General features: G+C 53.5%; 1 protein-coding gene and 1 long non-coding RNA gene across 3 annotated transcripts in view; one reads left to right on the top strand and one right to left on the bottom strand.

Annotated features, from left to right (window-relative positions):
- Window positions 1–12,684, bottom strand: part of CRMP1 (collapsin response mediator protein 1) — a 68,982-nt gene extending 56,298 nt beyond the window's left edge. Inside the window, exon 1 of one of the 2 annotated variants that reach the window (XM_078068364.1) lies at window positions 12,239–12,684. In XM_078068364.1, coding sequence (XP_077924490.1) covers window positions 12,239–12,619 — 381 coding nt within the window. In that variant the 5' untranslated portion in view covers window positions 12,620–12,684. Of the gene's footprint in view, window positions 1–7,999; window positions 8,179–12,238 lie in introns of those variants that run through there. The other variant, XM_078068365.1, reaches the window with a different exon arrangement.
- Window positions 8,179–11,121, top strand: LOC118543561 (uncharacterized). Its single transcript, XR_004921137.2, has 3 exons — window positions 8,179–8,265; window positions 10,648–10,779; window positions 10,883–11,121. It is a non-coding gene; the product is annotated as an uncharacterized LOC118543561 (long non-coding RNA).
- Window positions 12,685–17,838: the final 5,154 nt, after the last annotated feature.

Raw genomic sequence — 17,838 nt, 5'->3', positions numbered from 1 at the left:
AGACCTGTGAAAATCTGGGGGCGAAAGTAGGGCAAGAGGCAGACCCTCAGTCCACACACACGTGAGCTTTCCAACAGAGCCGCCCAATAGTAAAGCAGGCTGCTGAGTAAAGTGGTGATCTCCCTGTCACTAGAGGTATGCAAAGGGAGGGTATTTGGAATTCCTGCACTAGAGGAGAGACAGGGAGAAGCAACAGACACCACTTCCTGCCTTCGTAACTACACAAACACTGAAAATTTCATATAACTTAAAAGGTTCCTTTTAACTTTAAGGTTGTATAAATCAAATATTTGCTGAGATATTATTAGGACTTCAGCCCTAAGGGTCTACGAGTATGGGACAAAATACAGGGTAGCATAATCTGGGGACAGGTATAAAATCCAAAACAGCTACCCGTTTGCTCTATGCAATTCTGCAGCAGACCCATTGAGCCACTGAGGTCATTCATTATTCAGTCAAGGCCTAGGGGATATGTGTGCTAGGATGCGCCAGCTTATACAGAAGACCCTTATTGCAAAATCTTGCTTTTCAGTGGGAAATGCAATGAAGCCCATTAACAGATCAGCTCTGTCCTCTCCCTACTGCCAAAGTACCTCTTGGGAGGCCCTTCTTTGAGCTCCAAAAACCCTTCAAGCCACCCTCATCTTCTTCTGGATGGTAACCACCTAAATACTAAATCCACAAATAGGATATTTGTTAAGAAAAGTCAAGTGCAGAAGTGGCTGAAACCTCACTCAGCAAAGCAACACCATTTGCAACCGGGTTTCATTCATCCACGCACGCAGTATGAAGTCTCTCTGTGAGTCACCAGCCTGCAAGAGCACACCTGAGAGATGCCAAAGAGAATGAGAGGCTGTCTCAGCCCTCCAGTGTTCAATCGAGTGGACAAACCAAAGTTACTGACGTGGGAGCACTCACAGTTCCCAGCCCCCGGGGGAAGGATCCTCCACGGAGAATGGACACAGCTTATACAAGGGCAAAGGGCTGGAGAGGGTAAGCCTGGTCAGGGAGAATGTTCCAGGTGCCCGGGGCACAGGCCCAAGGAAGGAGTGCTTGCTTTTGTTTTCTAGACCAGCATCTCTATGAAAATACCCTAGATCCCACTCCTTCTCCCAAGCCACCAACCCCAATTCAGAGTGATCTTTTCTCAGAGCAAAGTTAGGATTTCATCTCTGCATCCCTCCAGGGCAACGAATCTCAATCTGTGTTCAGAACACATGTTCAAACAGTATAAAAAATGGCAGCGTTCTTAAAGTAATTAAAGACCTACACAACACCAAGTCCATCAGCATTCATTAGCATGCCATCCCTACTACGGTGTGACTGCCTGTCTCGGGGCCTTGAATAGCTCACGTCCTTATGCTTCAGCACCAGGGCACTGTCCACGGCCTGGACTCTGTCCTTTTGTACGCTCAAGGGCAAAATCCTCTTGAGGCTTTCTTTCCAGGGCAGGAGCTTCCTTTGATTCACAAAAAAAATTGGACTCATTCAACAACACCTCCCTGCTCCACCTGATACATGTTACTAGCACAATTTGTAGACTTGGTTGCAAAAATATAAATTTTACATGCTGATCAAAATTTAGCAGCACATCTGCAGAGGATTTTTTTAATACACCATTCTGCTCACAGCACATGGGCTGAGAACCACTAGTTGCTAGAATAGCTCATATTTCCTATCTTCCACTAGTGCTTCTTGTAATGGGTTCCTAATCTCCATATCTGGCCCTTGGCTCTCACCCCCCACCCCGTACCAATCTGGATTTCCAATTGCCCACTGAGACCCCTCAGCTTAGTGCTCATTCCCAACTTAATTCAACCTAAGAACCAGTGCAGGCCTTTTCTTTCAAACTCACCCCTTATACTTCCGGACCATCTCATCATTAGCTCTAACAGGTGTTTATTAGCATCTCTTATGTGCCATAACTTTCCTTTTCTTTTTTTTTTCATAACTTTCACACTTAATCCTCATATCTCTTTTTTTTTAAGATTTTTTTATTTATTTGACTGAGAGAGCACAAGCAGGGGGAACAGCAGAGGGAGAGGGAGAAGCAGGCTCCCCACCGAGCAGGGAGCCCGACTCAGGACTCAATCCCAGGACCCTAGATCATGACCTGAGTGGAAGGCAGACGTTCAACCATCTGAGCCACCCAGGCGCCCTAATCCCCATATCTCCTTAAGGAAGTTTATCATGGGGCTTCTCTCCATTGACTTAGGTCTGATCATGTGACTTGCTGTGACCACATGACTGTGAGCTGTAACTGAGCTCAAGTTCTTAAAGGCATGTCAGGTTGCTACCAGTCTCTTGTGTCTCCCTCCTTGGCTCCTCCAGCCTGAGTCTCAAAGTGAGGAGATACAAGGAACAGACCCGTTGTTCACCAGCATCCAGGGGCAAAGCTATAGCCAATCCAAGGCCCTCATATAGCATCAACAAGAATTAAATGTATGTTGTTGAAAGCCAGATATGGTGGCTGTTTGCTACAGAACACAGCTGGCTAATACACCTTCCCACAATAAGAATAATAGCAACTAACCTACAGAGGATACACCACGAGCAGGTACTAGTCTAGGCATCTGACACACAGTAAGTCATCTTATTCTCAGGAAAAATCCTATGGAGTATTATTATCCCCATTTCACAAATGAGAAAACTGGTGCATAGACAGAATAAGACACTTGCCTGAACTACACAGTGAAGTCAGTGGAACAGTTAGACTCCAAACCCAAATTGTCTGGTTTCAGAATCCACACTCTTCCATGCTGCCTTTATCATACCAGCTTCCCAGTTCACGAACCGCCAGTGGCTTCCTGTTACCCACAGAATAAAGTCAGAGTGTCCTAAACTTGAAACTCTATAAAGAAAAGGAATCCCCGGGTGCCTGGGTGGCTCAGTCAGTTAAGCGTCCAACTCTCAGTTTCAGCTCAGGTCATGATCTCACGGTCATGGGATCGAGCCCTGCTTCGGGCTCCACACTCAGTCCAGTGGGCTTGTCCTTTTATCCCTGCTCCTCCCCCTGCTCTCTCTCTCTCTCTCTCTCTCTCTCTCAAATAAATATATAAAGTCTTGAAAGAAAAAGAAAGAAAAGAAAAGAAAAGGAAAGGAAAAAAAGAAAAGAAAAAAAAGAACAGAAAAGAAAAAAAAAGAAAAGAAAAGGAATCTGAAGCCAGGGAAAGGAAGTGACTTGCCTGAGATCAAATATCCCACCTGCATTTGAGCCAGACTTAGAACCTATATGCTATTTCCATCACATTGGGTACATTCTACGTGACCTCCGAAGTGTTATAGAATCCCCCCATACCCACACCCCTTCACGCTTATTTCTCCTTCCTCATGCTGCCCCCCCCGATCCATCTGCGTCTAACGCCTCACTCTCTTCTGACCATATTCATTCTCCAGCCCAAGTCTTCTACAGGCTGGTCCACCTGCCTTGCATGCTCGTCCCTTGTGTCCACCAATCAAATCCCTCACCATCTAGCTCGTGCTGCCCCCCACGTCCCAGGAAGCCACCTCCTATAGCTTCCCCCAACACTGAGTCCTCCCCTCCCCAAGCCCCTCTAACACCTGTGCTCTGTCATCCTTAACTGCTTGTGTGTGCACGTTGTCACTTAGGTGGTAAGCCTGTTAGGGTCATGGATCATGAGATGTTATTTTTAGCTGCCCATCACACCTGCACAGTCCCAAGAACAGAACAGACACGCAGTGAACACTTGCCCGCTCACCTGCCATTCTGGGTTTTCGTTTCCTCCAAGAGAGAGCCTGAGTCTGGAGAAGGGAACGATCATCTGTCAGCCACCGAAATGTGCCAGGCACATTCACATATGTCCTATCAAGTGCGTTCCATGGATTCAGTCATGGCCAAGTTCATCATGAGAAACAGACACGCAGGGCCAGGTTGGCCCAGCTAGGTTACAGAGGAAGTCCTAACGATATCATTGTTACCCTCTCTGAAACGCTTTTCAAGAATGTAATTTAAACAAAGTAATTTTTCCCCTAAGAAGATGGCCCACTTTCCCCTCTCTGGTCACGCACTTGACGTTAACTGAGGGTGTCTGCTTCTCTGCCCTGGACGACAGAAGCTCCGAATCGGGTATCAGATAGATGTCCAGCTGCACACGTCCAGTGGCCTGAAACACTGGCAGTTCTGTTCCCAGCTCTTCCTCGATCTTCGGCCCTGGTATTCCAAGACCTCACTATATGCATGACAAATCCCTGGGGGCATCTCAAATCCTTTGTGTTAAAAAAAAGGGGGGGGGCAAATAAACTGAGTATCTGAACTGAATGGCATCCTCAAGAAGAAGTATAACAGGCCTCACGTGTTTTGCATATTTGCACATTAGAGTAACTAACTAGAGTCTGACGTGAGTTCCACTTACTGATCTCTTTCTTCCCTGCCCATCTTCGGAACTCATGCACGCACACAGACACACACAGATTTCAATCAGATAGTGATTTTCATAGCAGGCAGACCAGCCCTTCTAGCCCCTCTGCTTGCATCTGGCTCTTTCTTCCTCCACAGGCCACTGCAAGAATTTTTACGTGCCACCAAGTCTCTGTGAACCTGCGCTTACTCTTTGGGATGCAGGGATGATATCGCTGGCCTGTCTTCCTCATAGGACTGCTGTGAAAACCCAGTAAGAAATCACGGAGGTCATGCTGAATGCTCTAACAGCCTGCAAACCCACAAATGATCAGTCCTCAGGAAGTCCTCCTTTTAATAATAATAATTCTTCACCATTGCGGTGGACACTCTGGTCTCCTCCCATGACCAAGCCCCCTTCGCTGGCTCTGCTGGGAGCCTAGAGCTTCTGCAGGGCCAGGAAGCCATGTGCCTTTGTTTGCTCAGAGCCACGCCCAGGATGTTCTAACACTTAACCACTGCAGTGGGCTCCAGAAACAGCCTCAGCTAAGTTAATCCCTGGCTGTGCCATTAATTTTTTTAAAAGCCACACATGAAAGAGAGCTTTGTAAATATTTTAAACAATCCTTAGGGGCTGAAGCTAAGTGTTTCTGCAGTTTCCCTCCTCTCTGTCGGGTACTCTATGATCTCAGGAAAAGGCTGAGGTGGGAAATAAAAGGAAAGATGCCCGATCACAATCAACATGGGTAGAACATTTTCTTAACTCGGCCATGCCCCACCTGGGATGTCCCTCCTTCTCCTCTGCTCAAGTACCCTCTCCCCTATCTCTGGATGCTCTGGCTAAAGTGGGACCTTATCCTGATTGCTCAGATGACAACGCTGAGGCTCACAGTGGGCAGAGAGTGACCCAACATGGAGCAGGTGGGATCTTGGGGATGAGCTGAGAGTTGTATCTTGGTCCTTTTCAACCGCCAGGTCCCTCCACGGGCCACACACACCATGGCTACCAAAAACATCCAGGATTTGCTCTCCCTGTACACAGCAGCTACACTGGAAAGCAGAGGTTCACACAATGCTGACTTCCCTTCATTTTCTCCCGCATGCCACACTCATTTGCCTCTGGGCCTTCCTCCACTCACCTAGGAACCCCCCCTCCTCCCTGCCCTCCTCCCAGGACTAGGGTGGGTGTCCCTGCTATGGTTTCCACCAGCCTCCTGTGTGTCCCTTTAGGACACCCCCCACTCTTGGATGCAATTTCAGGCAGAAATGTTGGTCTTTGCCAAACTCTGGGAAGGCATGTGCAAACCCATCTCAAGCCTACTGTCCCTAGCACCCAGCACAGTGCTCATTATTAACTTACCTGCTGCGCAAACTAAGGGTGCCGCATTTGGAAAACCACACTTCTAATGGCATTCTGGTTCCTGTCACAACGTGTACATTATCAGCAAAAGATCCTCAGGAAGCTGAGGGTCCTACAAAGGGGCTCCATCCAAGTCCATCCTCTCTGGTTTGCTGTTTGTTTAAACCACAAGTCTTTCTGGGTGAAGGGGGCTTATGTGGACCAAATGAAACACAAATAAATGCTCATCAAGAGCCTCCTTCCCAGGAACTAAGTATACTTTTCAGCGTCTCCTCCGCACGCACCCATGCTATCGAAGCTGCTAGAACCACGCCATTTGGTTCTCTTTGACACACAGGTTGACTACTGCCTTCGCACAAAGATGAAAGCAGCATCAGCCAGCAGTTCCACTGCCCTTATTACGCGTCTAACACATACTAAGTGCTTTGCCAGAGTCCTCTTGGATGCACACTGATCCTGGGAAGCGGCCAGTGTGGGCCCATGTGGGATATCAAAGCGCAGACGCTGAGAGGTGGCAGAGCGAGGCTGAGCTCCCAGATCTGTCTGGTACAAAAGCCTGGGCAGCCATCCCCACTCCCTGAGGGTCACAGAGGGGGGCAGGGCAGCTGCTCAAGCCTGGGGTACTGTTCTTACGCACCTGCGTACCTGCCTCAAAGACCATGGGGCAAAACTGCCTTCCTGGAAACCAGGGTCCTGAGAGGGGGACAGACCTGCCATGGGCCACAGCCACAGTGGGACCCAAGGCTCCAGACTCAGCAGTCACTGCATCACCCCTACTCCCATCACTTGCCCTGGTTCCCCTGAGGGTTCAGGGTTAGAGAGTCCCAAGGCAGGGAATTAATCAAACAACACCCCCCCTTTCCTCCCCGCACTGCCTTGCCTGGGGCAACCACACCCCTACCACACCTCTTCCGTTGATTATAGGACTGGCCAGTCACACCTTCCTATCTCAGAAGGCAGGAATTATGGATGGGAGAGAGATGGTCTCTACCCTCAGGGATCACACCTCTAGGCAGGAAGTCACCAAAGGTCTGCTGGAGAGACTTGAAGCTGGGCCCAGGAGGAGTTTTCCAAGGGAAGACTCAGCCCACAGTTGGAGAGGAGGCGCAGGGGTGGGGGGCTGAGGGGGCTCTGTCCCAACCGGCCTCTCACTTGTGCCCCAGCCAGTGCTCCAGCCTCTGGGAGGTTTAGGATTTACTGAGAAGACTCAAAAGAGTATCTGCCCTAAACTGGGCAGGCTAATGGGAAATGTCAGCTCCCTCCTCCCCGAGGCTGCCCTCCTCCTGCAGGTGCCCTGGGGCTCCTGGAGCCAGGATTCTGGATAAATGAGTATGCTGGGTGTCCTGTCCTCAAACCTCAGGTACCATGCTGGAAGATTCTATCACACCCAGAACGCCACCTCCCAGCACCTGGCTACTCCAGCACCCGCCACCAAAGGCCCACAGGCTTCCTCAGCGCCTGTGAGCCACATCCTTCAGGACTGGTTTGGCTGGACTCCGGTACCAGGGAGGGAATGGGGTGGAGGCCAGGTCTCCCCAGAGCTGTGCCCTCGGCCCTCAGCTCCCCACCCAAGACAAAGCAGGGATCCTTTGTTTCCGGCCACACCCAGAGACAGCGGACGGCTCAGCGCCCACCACCCTTCTACCCCCCAGCGTTAACCCTTCCGGGACCACAGTTGCCAGTGCCGCCCCATTAGGTTTATTTTTAGCTGCGGTGAGGAATGGGAGGGGCGCTCCATCATGGCGCTGCCTCTAGGTCCAGGCTTCCACTCCATCAGTAGGGGCGGGGAGTGGGAGGCGGAGGACGGTATTTTTCCTTCCTCCGGCTGGGAAGGAACTCGGCGGCGAGGTCCAAGAGCCCGACGGTGCGGAGGCCAGGCGCAGGACGCTCGGCACTCCCCGCCCCATCCCCGCTCCAGGGCTGGAGGGAGGGGTTCGGCCCCCCGCGCCCCTCCCTCTTTTGTTCAGCTCCGCATCCTCCCTGTCCACGCCATCCTCCGGCACTTCCCGTGGGGTGGGGGGTGGGGGCCGGCAAGCCCGCGGGGAGAGGGACCCGAGGCTCCAGCCCCGCCTAGCCATGCGGGGCTCCCCACCACCACCACCACCATTGTCCCCAGAGGCTGGGGGGAGGGGGCTGCAGTGCTGAGATCAGCCCCGCCCCACCCGCCGCCACGCAGGAAGCCTCGGGGGCCGCCCCTGCCGCCCCCCCGCGGATCCCGACCCTGGCGGCGACCACCCCCACCCCACAAAGAACGGCGGGGCGGGGGCGGGGGTCCGGCTTACCGTGATGTGCGGAATGCTCTTCTTGCCCTGGTACGACATGGCCCCGCTGGCGCCCTCGGCCCGGCCGGCGGACCTGTGGGGTCTGTCTTTCGCTCGGCCCGGCTCTCAACCGGTCCCGCTCCCCGCGGGCGCGGTGACTAAGGCCCGGGAGGGCAGAAGAGAGGGACGGAAGCTCGGCGCCCGCGGCTGCCCACGCGCCCGCTGCCCCGGCTGCTCCGCCCGCCCGCCCAGCGCCGCCGCTCCGGCTGCCAGCACCGCCCGGCTCGGTGAGGAGGGCGGGAGGAGGAGGGAGAGGCGAGGGCGGGAGGAGGGGGCTACAGACAGACAGCTCCTCCCGGCGGCGCGGAGCCGAGCCCGATTCGCCCCTGTCGGCTCGAACCAGGAAGCTCTTCCCTTCCGATCCCCCCCCACTCCGCCCCCCGCCCCCCGAACCGCCCAGCCCTGCCGACCCCCGCCCCGCGCACACGCGCTCGGCTGCGCCCCGGCCTCGCTCTCCCGATTGGGAGGGTCTGGTTTTCAGGGAGCTTTTAAATGCCAGAGACGGCCTTGGACTGCGCGGGCAAGGCCCCGCATCTGCGGGCCTCCCCGGAACAGCTGCGCGGGGGAGGGAGCGTGGGGCGGGCGCCGAGGACCCGCCGGAGCTGCTTGAGCGTTCGGCGGCCCTCCGGACCCGGCCCAACGACTGCCCCAGCCCTCTCCTGCCTCTCTTGCTGCATGCAGCCTCCGTTCGTCTGTTTGTCCATCCGCTCTGCACACTCCCTGAACAGATCAAGCGCTTTTCCATCTCCAGGGACTCCAAGCCTTTATTCAAGCTGTACCCTCTTCCTTAATATCTAACCCCAGACAAAAGGTTACCCATCTCCCAGACTCATCGTCAAGGGCCTCTCCATAAAGCCGTTCCTGCCACGCTCCCAACTCCCATCATTGAATCAGCCTCCCCGAGGGCTCAGCAGGAGCCTTACTGCCAGGCCAAGGGAGTGCAGCAGGGATGAGAGAGACAAGGCCCTAACCTAATTAGTGGTTGACCTGCTTTACCCCCTGCAGCAGCTTCTCATCACACAGCAGCCTGGCCCTGGAGCCACCAGGTCACCCCCACAGTCTTGCTTACCAGTGATTGTTTGGAGGGCCAGACCACTGGTGCTAAGGTCCCCGTAGACCCCAGGAGAGGCTGGGGGGCAAGAGAAGAATAGGATGTCCTGCCTCCCAATGTATAGTGTACCATGGCCTCAGCACCCCTGACCCAGATGCTGCTCTGGGGAGAGGTGGGCAGGAAGCCAGGGCATAGCTTGATAAACCTCTTGACAGGAAAGGAGAAAAGAGGGAAAGGGGAGTCCTAGCAAGCCCCCACAACCCCAGACAGGTGCCCCAAATCTCCAGACAGAATAAAATGTTAACCTCTGCCATTCACTTTTTGCCTGCAAAATACAAACTAGCAGTATCTTTTAAAAGACCCATCTTCTTTACTTTCAAGTTGCCACCCAGAGGGAGGGTGTGCTAGGGGTGGTAAAGCACCCCACTACACAGGCTGAGGCCTGAAGCTCTTCCCTCCACAGCCACCTAGAGGCCAGTCACCCACACCAGGACAGGAGGCCAGAGATACCTTGGCCTTGAAACAGATGTGGGGTTGTAGATTCACAAAAGAGAAGCAACTTAGTATTCCAGGAACACTAGGCCATCATTTTCCCATTATACAGGTGGAAAGTTGGGGCTTACAGAAATAAAATGGTATCTCAGGTGCAAAGTACATTAGCTACAGCATCACAGTTTCTGGAAGCCAGGTTCCCGCACACCTTATCTAGAGCTCATTCTCCACTCATTCTTTCAGTCTGTCCTCTGGACTCTGAGCTGGGTCTTAAATCCTTGTTGATGACCAGAATTTGCAGGCCTCCGTTCCCATGTTGCCTACATTGCCTTCCTCAGCGTTGTTAAGTCCTAGGTTCCACGCACCAGGACGTCCCCAGGGGTCAGTCTGGACAGGGAAGCTCCCGAGCTGGGGACAAGACCACGTGTGTATCGGGGGGAGGGGCACCGGTTCGCGATTGGCCAAACAGATCGCTGCTCCCAAGCAGACTTCCCGGGTACAAAGCGCCGCAGTCGCTGGGCCTCGGGCCTCAGCAAACGCTGCGCCTGCGCCGCAGAAACTCCTCCTCCCTCCCCAGGAGAGAGCTTTCTGGGCGGGGGGAGGACCTCGGGCCCCTGTACCCTCTGCAAAGCACTGGAGCCGCGAAGCCCGCCCCAGAACCCGAGTCCCGTGGCCGCTTGGTCTGCAGAAAGTAAAACGCTTCCCTTCGGGAGACCGTGAGCCCCTGGGCTCCGCAGTCCCAAAACCTCGAGGACTTCTGGAGCCCTAGGCGCGCCTGAGGGCGCCGCCTTTTGTCCAGTCCCCGAGGAGCCATGGAGAAACGGAAGAGAGGGCCAGAGGGGGAGAGAGAGGAGTGGAAGAGGTGAAGCGACCACCATCCCCAAATGCCTAGGCGCGGCTGCGGAGCCGGCCCAGGCAGAGCCTGGGGGCGATGCTGGCGCTGGTGACACTGACCACGGACGCACTTGCAGACAGCTTCCGGACGTGCACAAAGCGCTCTCGCCTCCCTGATACTCCACCACGCCTTGTGGGTGGCTGGGAGAAAAACGCCATCCCCATTTCACAGGTGGAGAAGCTGAGGTTCAAGAGGACGAAGTGCCTTGGTTGGAAACCAGGGTTTCCCGGTACAGACCCTGACTTCAGGATCCGCAGCTCTGAAGCCTCCCGCTCGGGCTCAGAAGTCTGGATCCCAAACAAGGTCTGCCACCAGGGAAGGAGGTGGTCAGGGCAGAATAAGAAGGGGTAGAGGAAAGATGACTCTCTCGATATCTCCCTCCCTTGCCCCCACCCCATCATTGTAGACCTCCCCTCTTCAGGGCGCCGAATTCAGGACCATGGAGAGTTCTCGAGCAAAGGGACAGGACGCGGAGAGCGAGAGAATGGGAGCCGCAGGAGACCCGGTACTGCGTCCTTGCAGCCGCAGGCTGGCGCAGCCCCCACTCCTCCAGGAAGCCCTCCCAGATTTCTGTCTGAATCGAGCTCGGCTTCCTTCCGCTCACTTTATGCCTCTCACAGTATTTAAGGGGAGAAGGGCTAATAAAAAATGATAGTAAAATTCAACAACGAACATTTATTGAATGCTCACTGCTTACCAGCATTAGCTGATTTAATTCTCACAATGAATCTGGCACCCACCCTGGCCTGGGGTGGGGCCAGCGTGCTGAGCTGGGACCCCAGCGCCTACCGCGGGTCTGGGACCTGAGCAGTGCTCAGACTTCGAGTTCTGGGCTAAGCTGACAGCCCGCTGGCCCTTGGGTGTTCCAACTTCCGTTGTCCTGGCATCTGGTCCCGACCCTCACACATACATCCCAAAGCTGTGCTTTCTACCCATCCATCTTCCTCCAATTCCCTGGCAACCGCTAGCTTAAGGGAGAAGAGCCATAGGGCCCAGGGCCTGGCATTCCCTCTCCCTAATGCTCCTTCACTTTAGGAGGGTAAAAACCTCAAGTCTAGGAAGCTAGAGACCGGGGTTCAAATCTCCAACTTGCTCTGTGAAGAGAGCACAGTGGCATCGTGCTGTGGGACTCAGGAGCATCCCCTGAAGATGTCGGTGCTTGGGGGTAGCAGTTTCTAGTGCTAGCTGCCCGACTCATCTAAATCGTTAACCAGATCTTTCCCCCAAGCATAGAGGGAGCACACACGAAAGGTTCCTTTCAGCATTAACCTGTGTGACCACAGGCGTTTCACTGAACCTTTTCCAGAGTCTGGAACACAGTAGGTGCTTCATAATCACTAGTGAGTGAGTGAATAAATGAATGCACGAATGCGGAAAAGAGCTCCCCTTCTTTTCCCATAAGGCAGGGAATGGGGATCCTTGGATTAACTTCACCCCAGAGGTCCCCTCGCGTTTTAAGGGTCCATGTGGCGGCTGTAGCCAACTTACTTTCCTTCTCAGAGCCTTGCTCTCCCTTCCTGCAGAAGAGGAGCGGGGGGCTGGATTTCGAAGGACCCTTTGGAGTCTCACGGGCTGGGCTGGCCAACCCCGACCAAATCGTACCACCTCTCCGACCCTCCAGTGTGACGGAGTGGGGGAGGGGGGCTTCCGTGGCCCTCTCAAGCCCGGTGGCAGCGGCCCAGGCACTCCGCTCAGGCGGCTCCACGCCCAGCTGCCCCGAGGGCCCCGCCCCCCGTCCGGTCCGCGCGCGTCCCGAGGGTACCTGGCCATTGTCCCGGCCGAGTGGCAGGTCACGGGGCGCAGGGCAACGGATGCGCAGCGCGGGTGGTCGCTCCTCGCGCTCGCCCGGCGAGCTGACCGCCGAGCCCGAGAGCTCACTCACGTCGCTGGCCGTGTCCTCGCTACCGCCGGGCCCCGGCAGGCCGACGGCGTCGGGCCGGCCAGCACTGCGAGGCGTGCGCGCCGAGCCGCGGCGGCCCACGCTGTACGCGTCGAAGTCGATGGTCTTGTTCTCGTAAGCGCCCTCCACCGCGGCGAACATGCCGCCGTACTTCTGGCGCGGCGTCTGCGCCGCGCTACCCGGCCGCGCCAGGTACACGGGCAGGTCGTCCTCCGTGTTCCACGCGCGCCGCCGGTCCGCCATGCCGGTCCAAGGCCGGCAGCCCACCCGCGCTCCCGCCCGCTCGCGGCCCTGGCCACCGCCGTGCGCCGCGCTCCGCGCTCCGCGCTCGCTGCGGGCCCGCGGCGGCCCAGGAGCGACTGCGGCCCGGGGAGGGGCGGGGCGCGCGGCGGGGCGGGGCCGGGGCGGGGCCGGGGCGGGGCCTCCGGGCGGCTGTAGGCGAGCGCAGCGGCCGGCTACAAAGGACCGAGGGGGCGGGGACCGCGGCGGGGGCGGGGAGGGACGGTGACGTGCCCGAGCCGCAGCGCCGAGGGCGGGCAGACGAACCGCAGTGCCCTCGCCACACCCCCACTCCCCGCCCCCAGGCCGAGCGCAGAGCGCTAGGAGAGCGAGGGGCAGCCTGGAGTATGCACACACACTCGCGTGCGCACACGTACACACTCCCCAGGCACACACAGGTTCGTACCAGCACACCAGACAATTACGCCATAAAACACGGGAGAAATGCACAAACATGCTGGCACGCGCACACACACACACACACACACACACACACGGGAGTCGATTACACTCAGGCTTCCCAGTCACAGGCTCATTCAGTCACATCTTAGACATTTTTGCACAGACGTACAAGCTTGTGCATATTACGAGCCAATTACACACACCCACGCCAGAAATTCTCATAGGCACCCAACCCCACCAACCCAGCATCACACAACCGGAGTTGTGTGATTAATCGCACAACCGGAGAAACACTCACACATTGGACACAGCATTCATTCACTCTACAGTGTTATATTGAGTGCCCGCTGGTGCCTAGCACGTTGTGGGTGCTGGGGGTGGCTCTGTGAACAAAATACACCAAGTCCTGCCCTCTGGGAGCTGACACTCTAAGGAGGGAGGAAGCAAACAGAGGCATAATGTTCCAGGTGGTGCTAAGTGCTAGGAAAGATGAAACGGAAGACAAGAGGGACATGCCACGACCACATTCACTCAGGCAGACAAGAGAAATACACTCCTGCACACCAACGAATGACTCACACACATGCACGATGCTCACTCCTACAACACCCACACAACAAAGAGACTGTCACACACTCACACCAAAGGCAAACTCACAAGGTGACTCCATACAGGTGCACTCGTAAACCCAGTCAGGACACCCACACAGAAATCCACCCTGGAAATAAGGAAAGTCTGAAGCTTAAAAATAGGAACGCTCCAGAGAAAGACACACAGAGAGATAGATGAACACATACGAACACACACACACCCGTCAGTCACCCAGACAAATATTCCCCATTCTAGAGTCACCTCCCACAACCCCTAGTACAGCCTACCCTTAATGTGCCAGGAGCTTGCAGTCAAGGGTCCCAGGCTTCTTCTGACTTGGGCCAGGTGGAAGGCATGAGGGCCTGGGGGTCATTCTTCTGGGGGTTCCCTCAATCCTCTTCAAGGCCAGGCTCCATGTGCCTCCCCTAGACACCATCCTTCATTTCTCCATGATTATTATCAGGCCGAGGATCCTGAGAGTCTCCGGGGATCTGGCGATCCCAGCTGCTCTTTCTGGACGGATGGAATCACCAGCTGCCGACCCTCTCTGCTGGCGAGTCCAGACAGGCAGCATTTGGGACTGGGAAGGGAGCCTGAGTGCCTGGCCTTGCACCCTCAGCCCTCCCTATTCTGGGAACTGTCCCTTCAGCACCGGGTCCCACCAGTTCTGGGGTCCCAGACAGAGAGCCAGATTCACATTCTCGTTCTTGTGACTGCTGGAACCCAGGGGCTGATGACGCCAGGGATACTGGCTTCATGGTAGCTGACACCTCGCTGTATTTACTATCTTTCAACGCTGGAATAAACTGCCCATTGGGCAGATGAGGAAACAAGAGAGGAGCAGTGAAACAGATGCCTAGTGCCTCATATCTTATTGCTGCTCAGCCAGGCCTGGAACTCGGTGGTCATTTAGTGGGTCCCTTTCCTGTGCTGGGAATATCGCGATGAATATTTATAAAGCTCCTTCAAGAAGTATATATTATAGTAGGGGAGAGAATACTGGCCATAAAGAACATAAGAACCCCCTCACTCTCTCTTCTAGCCACCCCATCCCCCATCCTAGCCTCCTCCTTTGTCCCTGAGCACCCTGCACAGATTTCTGTCACAAATAATCCACTTGAGGTCTGGAGGACTCTAGGCTTCATTGCAAGTGTTTTCAATGAAAACTTCTATCTGTCCTGGGAAATACTATTCCCAGGATATCCCAAGCCAGGAAATTTCATATTGAAGCCCACCTAGACTTCTAAAGCTCCACAAATATTCACAACAACTAAACCCACAGAAATACCAGAGAATCCAAGAATCTGAGTTAGACAGAACTTTGAGGTCAATCCTCCATGTCTGAACCTGCTCTCAACATTTTGAGGAGCTTGTCTCCGCTGCTTTGCTTAAATACCACTGGTGATAGAGATCCCACTGCTTCCCAAGAAAACCCTTTCTGCTGTAAGAAAGGGCTAGGCAGTTGTCAAGACTAGGAGGGAGTTAGCACAAGGAAGAAGGAGGGAAAGAGTTGCCTTTGTGCAGAAGCAAGAAAAGAAAAGTATAATTCCCATTTACAGAGAGTTGACTACATGCCAAGGACCATTGTGGGCACTGTACATATAGTAACTCTTTTAAGCCTCACAGCAACCTTTGGCATAGGTACCATTTTAGCCTCATTCTACAGATGAGAAAACTAAGGCTCAGAGAGATAAGTGACTTGCCTAGGGTCACAGCTGGTAAGTAATGCTGCTTAGGATTTAAACACAGCAGTGTGGCCCCAGAGTCTGCATCTTAATCGGTGCTCTTTACCCTTCTCAAGAAGTGTGGCTGAAGGAGTCCCTTTGGGAGAGGGGAGATAAAGGAAAAGGCCTGGGATAGTCAGAAGAGTCTGGATTTTTGAGTTAGAATCCTGTCCTCCCTGCAGCCTGGGGCAACTAATCATTCAGCCTTCATCCAGCATACATTTGGGTACCCCTGTATGTCAGAGACTTTATGTTACTCCTCAGGACTCCTCTGGGCTCCTCTGTTTCCCTAAAGACAAGGGAGGGGGTCTGGCTTCTATGGAGTGTCTACCAAATGTATGTAAGGGTCTTTGCACACACTATTCATCTTTACACACTGCAGTCTGCTTCACCTGTCACTTTATATGCCACCGGCTCTCTCAGCAGCCCCACATGGCAGACAACACCATCTCCATATTCAGGCTCCAGTGCTGAGGGGTACATACCTTAAACTCACAGCCCCAGTTTTCTGCCAGGAGGTGCTGGGTTTCAGCGTGGGCTTGTCTGAGTGCTTCCTACAACGTCTCCTCCTTCAAGGGCAATAACCCAAGTGTAGCAAAGAAAGGGAAGCCAGAAACAAAGCTGGGGGCTTAAGTTAGGAAATGAACCTGCCAGCCTGCAGGGAGGCCAAGGGAGCAGCATCTGGCTAAGGCCAGCAGAGGAAAGCCCAGGAAAGCTGAGCAAACTGCATTCGGGCCAGAGGATGGCTGTGACCTTTCCCACTCTGTCCTCTGATTGCTGTCAGTCCTCCAGGGAAGGAGTGCTCACAAGTGAATTAAACCATGACATCTGGTGAAGGACAAGCCAGGAGCTCATCCTGTCAGGCCAGGAAGCCTTCCGGCGTGGTGGCAGAGAAGAGAGAGGGCCGGGTAACATGGCAGCAGGGAGAGAACAGGAGAGGCCGCTCAGTTCTAATGCATGCTCTCCATCAGGGCCCTTGTTGGGCAAAATAACAAACAAAAAGATATTAAAAAAAAAAAAAAAGCATCAGTTATAAAAAGAATGCTTTCCAAAAGATGAGGGAAAGGGAATTGTAGTTTATTGTCAGGTGTGAATCTGCAAGGTGGGTAATGGATTATTGCCATCATTTTGTGTCTAAGAAACAAGGTTCCAAGAAGTTAAGCACACTGCCTAAAGTTATGTGGCCAGCAAGTGGCAGAGAAACAGTTCAACTTCAGGCCCGTTTGATTCTGAAATGTATGCTTTTCCCTGGCAGCCTCCAAAGCAGTGCATAGGGGATGTGGTAGGCAGAATAATAGACCGCTTCCCAAAGAAGCCCACCTCCTAAGCCCTAGGACCTGTGTATATGTCACCTTACGTGGCAAAAGGGAAAGAGAATTTGCAGATGTGGCAAAGTCTGGGATCTTGAGAAGGGGAGATTATCCTGGATTATCCAGTTTGGCCTAAAGTAATCACAAGCATCCTTATAAGTGAAAGAGGGATGCAGGAGGATCAGAGTCAGAGAAGATGTGACAGCAGAAGCAGGTGTCAGAGTCAGAGAGAGAGTCGAAGATGCTACACTGTTGACTTTCAAGATGGAGGAAGAAAGCATACGCCAAAGAACACAGGCAGCGTCTAGGAGCTGGAAAAGGCAAGGAAGCAAATTCTCCCCAGGGACTCCCGAAGGAACACAGCCCTGCCAAGACCTTGATTTTAGCCCCATGAGACCCAATGCAGATTTCTAACCTCCAGAGCTGTAAGATAATAAACCTGTGTTGTTTTGAGCCCCTAGCTTAGTGGTAACTTGTTACAGCAACAACAGTAAAACTAAAACATGCATTTAAAGGGCCATAAAAGAAGTCACTTCATTATTTGTGCAAAGGGGATTTGACTTCTGAGAAGGTCACTACTCCCCACCAAAAATCAAGACTCTTGGATTCATTGCCTTTTCATATGGTGTCAAAGTCTACAACTTTTTGTAATGAACCATCAGTAAGTTAGACATTCAAAAGGGAAAAAAAAACCTTTAATTGTGAAAAAGCATACATTTTAATGTACAAAATTACACAAATTATACATTTAATGAACATAGAAAAATACATCTTGGTAACAAGAGAAAATGCCAGCCTAGTTTACACAAGATTGAGCAAGCATTACAAATCTTGAAAACCCAGAAGGGAGTTTTGAGCCTGATTCACAACTGATCAGGAATCCAATGAGCATCTCCAGGGACTCTGCACTCTGCTCATTCACTGAAGGCAGGAGCTGGGGGACAGCCACTACCCATGGACCCAAGGGAGGGTCCTGCTGAAGAGCATCCAAAAGGAAGGGGGCTCCACTCCTGTTGCCAGATATCATTCCCATATGAACCCATGCTTCTGAGAGGAGGGGCAGAACTCTGCCAAAATTCTGGCCCTTGTGTTTATTAATGGCCGTGTATAATATAAAATTCCTTTAATGTTCAAGCAATGGCAAAGTGGAGAGGTA

Source organism: Halichoerus grypus, chromosome 3, assembly GCF_964656455.1.
Source record: "Halichoerus grypus chromosome 3, mHalGry1.hap1.1, whole genome shotgun sequence".
In the NCBI taxonomy this organism is placed as follows: Eukaryota; Metazoa; Chordata; class Mammalia; order Carnivora; family Phocidae; genus Halichoerus; species Halichoerus grypus.
Note: the sequence above shows the minus strand (reverse complement) of the source record. Positions and strands in the feature narration are given on the sequence as shown.